The 6,589-nt window shown below is 42.9% G+C and overlaps 1 protein-coding gene across 6 annotated transcripts in view; it reads right to left on the reverse strand.

Moving 5' to 3' along the window:
- The window catches only part of LOC110836293 (uncharacterized), a 377,965-nt gene extending 373,599 nt beyond the window's left edge, over positions 1–4,366 (reverse strand). For all 6 annotated transcript variants that reach the window (XR_015536158.1, XR_015536157.1, XM_087352736.1 and 3 more), the window contains exon 1: positions 4,005–4,366. Coding sequence is in view for 4 of the 6 variants with exons in the window: in XM_087352736.1 (XP_087208862.1) it covers positions 4,005–4,185 (181 nt within the window). In the remaining 2 variants the exon portion in view is untranslated. The remainder of the gene's footprint in view (positions 1–4,004) is intronic.
- Between the last annotated feature and the right edge of the window lie 2,223 nt (positions 4,367–6,589).

A 6,589-nucleotide genomic window follows, 5' to 3' on the forward strand; every position in this document is an offset into this window, starting at 1 on the left:
AATTTATAACAAGAGACATTGAATTTTTCTGTCCTTGAATCCCTTCAGGCAACTAGCGTATAAAAATATTCACTGAACAATTATCCTACACCTCGAATCAGCAGGTAAAGCTTTAGCGTACCATTTTAATAGTATCCCCTATCTATGCCACTGATATTCTCATCACGGTGATAATCAGCGATAAATTTAGTGATGTATGTCCGTCCGGCCGTTCGTTCGTTCGTTCGTTCGTCCAAAGCAATCAACAGTAATAGCTTGTATAGGTATGAGAACGTTTGGATCAAACGACCTCCGAAAGCCTGGCTTTTAAGGTCTGAGCAGTTAAACAATTTACATTTAAAAGCACGTAAAATATTTACGAGGATCGGATTACCGGCAGTGTACACTAATCAATAAAAATAGAAATGAATATTGAAGGGTATTAAAGTAAACAGAGATGCAGACAGCGGTACCAGGTCACAGCAGGTTAGAGACTGACATTTCACTGCAAAGGCCTAGGTTCAATCCCAGAGGTCGTAAGAGAAACAATATGTCCTGAGACCACAATTGACATTAATAGCCCTAAAACTTAAAATTTCACTGTGTTCTGGGTTATCGTGGCATTTATCAGATCTAGACAACGACTGCGTTTTGGTTGAACAATGAAACACTTCCAAATTGTACTACTACAGTATACACGGTACGCAGTTAAACGACTTCCAGTGACACTACCTTCATACCGAACAGGAAAATATACTATTTGGTCCACTGGTTATTAGTACTACGGTACAACGGGCCGTTCAGGCAGACATGACACGGCAAGCGTATGTTCATCACCAGCAGGCCAGACCAATTAGTGCCAGCCAGCAGCGCCTAGCAACCGGGTAACAGTCACTTGTTTCACGTCAGTCCCCAACATCGAGCTGGAAACCGGGCTCACGGCTCACCGTCTGTTATTTACGACGCTGAATCCACGATATCTTTTCTCCTTCTATCAACTTCATGTTTTATGTTCGTTGTTTGTTTCTTCGAAAACTCATAAGACCAACACCGACAAGCATACCTGAATTCCTTAAAACGCTCTAGTTCACGGCGAGAGATTAACGAGAACTTTAAATTGACAAAATATAGTTTGTTGAGCTCATCACATCTGCCGCGCGGTCTTAAGCGTGGGTCTTTGCCGACGAAATAATGGGATCGCAGGATTGAATCCATTTCGAGGCATGAATATGCACCCGCGTTTCTCTATATTGTGATGCCCCGTGTAGGTAGAGGCCTTGCGAAGGACGCCCCCTCCCCTACATTGCCAAGGAATACTAACGAATGACTAGAAAGGTCCGAAAATCTGAGACAGAGAAAATCTTCTGAAATCATAATCACATTCATGTTGAAATTAATAGTTAACTACGTACGGAAGTGTCGAAAAAGATACGGGAAAGAGAACATTCAAGAGATCTAGGCATGCATGGGAAAATGATATTGTGTTACATCGTAATTAAGCAAGGTACAGTGGTGTAGAATGGATTTTTCTGGCTCGAGATAAAGTCGAATTAAGGGTTATTATAAAAAAGTAATGAACACGTTGGCTGCTCAAAAGGCGAAAAATCGCTTGACTATTTAAGCAAATACGAGATTTTGAAAAAGGACTAGATATATGGAGAGAGTGACTTCGGTTATCGCCATTGAGGTGGGCTTTTGTGATCATGGTAATGAACCTTCGAGTTCCAAAGAGAAGGGGAATGAAATCCTTGAGTAGCTGAGCTTGCCACTAGCTTCTCAAGAAGGACTCCGCCGCCCCTGAAGTCAGTTCCTTAGTTATTTCTTGGCAGTCACATCTTACAGGAAAAAGTAGGAGTCACAAGGTCTGGCCATAGCTCTTCCTGTTGCCAGCGTGATTTAATGTTGACACTCACGTTTGATCGGCGCAAATTCATTCCCTGAGACTTAAAAGCAAGTGACAGATATGACATCAGGGGATGGAGACAGCAAGTACCTCCGAAACGTCGGTAAACCTCTACCAGACTACACGGCGCTATAATCCAGAAGACAAACAATCACACAGCCTAGAAAATCACTTTTGAGCTACAACCGCTTCCTAACACACAATTTGAAATTCTTGCAAAGTCTTATTTGCAATTAGATATCCTCTGTGCATGATATTGTATCGTCGAAAAACTTACAAACCAGGCCTGCGCTTTGCAACCACACTGCTTCGCCCTCGGAAGGGCCTAACATTAAATAAGGGGATGGAAACTGCCACTAAAGTTAGCAGTTAAGAGGGGATCGAAGTATCCAAGCAAAAAAGTGACAATTACATCACAGCTCATCAGCACGAAAGTAACAAGTGTTCAACAAGTAAGCAACAGTGCGCGCAGCGTATGTTTATCGTCAGTCGCTGTCACGTGCCTCCCGTTAGCCGATCCCGCCGTATCAACACAGACACAGGACTCGCTGGACATTTCTCTCCAGCGCTGTTTCTTCGAGAAGTTTCACGATTTATACTCCTTATGGGACATTACCGAGATGGTAAAACAAAGGAGACTGATATGGGCGGGACGTGCAGTGGCATGGGGGAGGTCAGAAATGAATATAACATTTAGTTAGAAGTCCAAGAGAGACGAAACCACGTGGAAGAACTAATCGTAAATGGTAGCCTAACACAAAAATGGATATTAAAGAAACTGGGTATTCAACTGCCTTAGAATACGGTCCTCTGGGGGGCTCTTGTGACCGTGACCATGTAATAAACCCACGAGTGACATATGCGTAAAAGGCTGCAATGTCTCCACTAGCCGAGTGATCATCAGTCATTTCATGACAGCGCATTTTTTAGTGAGTGCTTTATTTATCCAACGAATGCGTCAAATCCCAATTACTGGAACTGTGATTTCGAATTCTTCACACAGCGTGTAAATTTGTTCGTGTTTTCCTGTTTTGTCTTGTATTAGTTTGAAACTCCATCCAAGTAAACCAGTAGCTTGTCTAAATTAGAATTTACAAATTATCCACAATGAGGTGAGGTCAGTACTGGACTCTGTAGGGATTAATCACCAAAATACGTTTCTGTGCCATAGTTATGCTCCCAGGATATTAATTAATAATTAATATGGTCATTATAACTCCACAATATAATGACCATGTACCATGATTAATTTAAGGAATATAAATACGACGTAAATTAATACAAATTAAATTAAATTAAATGTCAAATTACGCGTATACGATGGAAAATATCTCAAAACAATGAAATTCAAAGGGATCAGGTAGGAAACGGGTGAGGCAGTTTTCTGTCATTCACTCACTTGGTGAGTCTGGGCTAAACCACGATAACTGACAAAGAGCACAGCGAGTCTCCGGTCGGAATACGAACCAGGTACGTCGATTGAAACATTACATCACGTCACTCTGGACCTTGTTCATGTGTTCTCCTAAATTTTCGGGTACAGAACCAGGAACACAACTTAAATCAACAGCCTGTTTCGAGCCACAAAAATATTTACAAACTTTTCTTCCGGTACTAACCACTTGGGCGTACGTAATCATTCAGCCGTGACAAATAGCGCTAAATAACCTTTGACGTTGAGGACGCGTGGTATGACACGTTTTCTGGTTGGTCAGACCTGTCGCCCACCTTGGGAATGGTGATAAATGACTATGATGCGTTGGTGGAATGATTATTTGCATGCAAACATGAAATAATCAGAAAATGCCTGCCTCAATGCCAGTTTTTCACCAAAAATACCTCGTGGTCTTTCCTGGGACTGTACCTGTGTATCTGCGGTATAAAGCATTAGACATATAGATCATGAATGGAAACCAAAGACAATTTACTTATGAAAGCTATGACTGAAATTGAGCTCTGTAACATTGTATCTCGCCAGGGGGCGAGCGTGTTTGTATGGGTGCAGAACAATTAGGGGTATGTCACAGCCACGGGTATGAACGGCAATCAGAATTTCAACACAGGTGGCAGTTTACTGCGCGGATAAGTCACATGAAAACATGTGCTGGACAGGTTTGCCTACCTAGATTATCGCCGACGACTACCGGTAGCGCCGCAAAAATCACCAGGAGAAGGTAAACCACCCACCAGGAAGGGGGCGGAGCCCCCAGTGGCACTCTGAACTTGGTCACACAAACCACGACACACATCACCTTTGTCAGAACACCACAATTAAAACCACACAGAAGTCTCAACAACAGCATTATCGTGGTACAAAACAAACTCTGAGATATGTTTCAATTAATTGTGAAATCAGACACTGAAGCAGTGATAATTCATAAGTTTGTATGAGGAGTAATCCACACATAGCACATCACGGTAACTGTCACTGACAGAAGAACCTCGCAAAGCGGCTGAATACCTTCTATTGTTTCCTGAGCGGCACTCCTACCGCTACTGAGTCGAGCGAGCATTGCGCCCAGGACTAGCCCGAGTTGGCTCGCAACTTACCGCTTCTCCCACCAGATTGCGCGCCAGCAGCCCAACCAATTCCCCTGCAAAAATTCCTTTTGATATCTGAGGTTCTCAAGGATGCGGCGTCATCTTGTCGGTGGTTACCGTCGTTTCAGAGGAAAGTATCGCATCAATTGACTTTTGAAATCTAATAGCTCTCTTCGACACAGTTGATATATTAGTGGTTATATAGCGAAGTTATTATTGCGTCGAACAAGATGAAAGGATTTTTGAATGTGTTCAGTTACAAAAGGACAAGGAAAAGAAACGAAACAGAGGGAATGGAAGACTGGAAGAAAGAAACGAACAAAAGCATTTATTAGCGAAATTTATTGCTGGCCGCTGGAGAGTGCTCCACTATGCAAATAAACAAGCCGCAGATTCTTATAACTTAGCACTTTTCACTTTGCATTGCAGAAAATGTAGGGCATCGCCGCGTAACCGGGGTTAAAACGAGCGATTAAACTGATAAAGAAGAGGAATGGAGATAAGAGGGCGTAAAATGAGAGCTGTCCTATTACAGGAAATATCGAACGTTTGTGGTACTCGCCAGGAGGCAAATACCAGAGATCATCTCATTTGAAACCCGTCTCTGATATCGACTTTGAAAATCCGCAGGTTAGAAGACAGTTTTCATTAGGCGAGGGAAGCGACAATATTTCCGGTCGCCACTGAGTCAGAGCACTAAGGATCTTCTACAAGTCGACAAATGGAAAACGCCTAAGTCAGTTCGCCCAGACTTCGTATTAGCGAATTTTCTGGCTCGCATTCAAGAGGTAATCGACACGAGTCCCGGCTGGAGATCAAGTTGTCCTTTCGTAAAGATTCGAGCACGATGACGTTTAGGTTATTTCACGACGTTGCTTCAACTGGTGATACAATCAGCATGCAATGACAATGACATATGATTATAAATAGCGTGAAGGGAAGAATTTGGAAGGGGGATGTCATGAAGTGTTCTGAACATTTTCTGAGGAGGTGCTGAAGAAAAGCACAGGACTTATGAGTTGGACAAAATTCCAGCCGGATGCTTTCCGAATTCACGTTAACACAAGGCATCGCTGTGGTAACCTCCTTCATAAGCGCAGTGACGTAGCCCTCAGTTTTATTACCAGAGTTCTGCCGGAAATCCGTTCGTAAAAACTGACGCTTCGTTTCTCATTACGATGTTGAGCTTTCACGTATTTATTTAAAAAAAGTTATTTGCTTATTTAGTTGGTGAGGAAGACGATTTGTTTGCGAGGCAGTTACTGTCAGTCAATCAGTCAACCGGTCAGTTAGTCGAGTTAAAAGTAATTTATTTTGTTGCGCAAGGTCTCAATTCGGAATTTTCATTCCGAACCGCGTAGGTGCGACGAACAAGGTGCAAAGTGGTGAAAGAGAGAATAATAAAAGATAACAGAGAAAACGACGGGAGGAGTTGGGTCCAGCCTGTCTGATGCTTCTGTGGGTGAGTTCCCAGCTTTCAAACTTTTCGATTCTTGTAAGAGACTTCTGTGGCGATGGGTTGAGGAGATGAGGTGGGATGAGGGGGGACTGGCGACTCGACGGGAAGCAAGATGGCCGCTCTGCGAACCCTGCGTAACTGGACGAGGAAGAGTATAACAATGAAGTAGAGCAAGAGGATCAGAAGAATACAAAGTAAAATGAGGAAAGAAGATGAGAAATATGAAGATATTAAATGGAAAGAGTGTTAAAGGGAAAGTGAAGGATAGAAGAGACAAAGAATGGAGAAATAGATACGAGGAGCGAAAGACTACAAGCAAAGAGGAAACCCAGAAAAAGGAAAGAGAAGGAAGAGCATAGATCGAAAATAAAGAAAATAGTTATAAGAACAATGAGATAAAAATAAGGAGAATCTCATTATGGCGTTGTGGTATTTTGGAGGAACGTAACGACTTCATCTTCCAAAAGTTCACCGTCATCCTGAAGATGAAGACGACACTTTCCTCCGGACGTTGGTAACCACCGACAAGACCTTACGGCGTTACAACCCAGTGGACCACAATCGGCATCCTCACAACCATGAGAACCTCAAATCTCACTATACCGAAATTTGTTGCACTGGGTGGTTTCCTAGTATCGTTGCAGTCCGTCCTTCGACACATTCGCCCGCCGTGACATTAAGCCACATACACGTATCCGTACTGGCCG

This window comes from Zootermopsis nevadensis, unplaced genomic scaffold (assembly GCF_977971745.1).
Source record: "Zootermopsis nevadensis isolate Lab colony 2312 unplaced genomic scaffold, Znev_1.0 Znev_ptg000002l, whole genome shotgun sequence".
In the NCBI taxonomy this organism is placed as follows: domain Eukaryota; kingdom Metazoa; phylum Arthropoda; class Insecta; order Blattodea; family Termopsidae; genus Zootermopsis; species Zootermopsis nevadensis.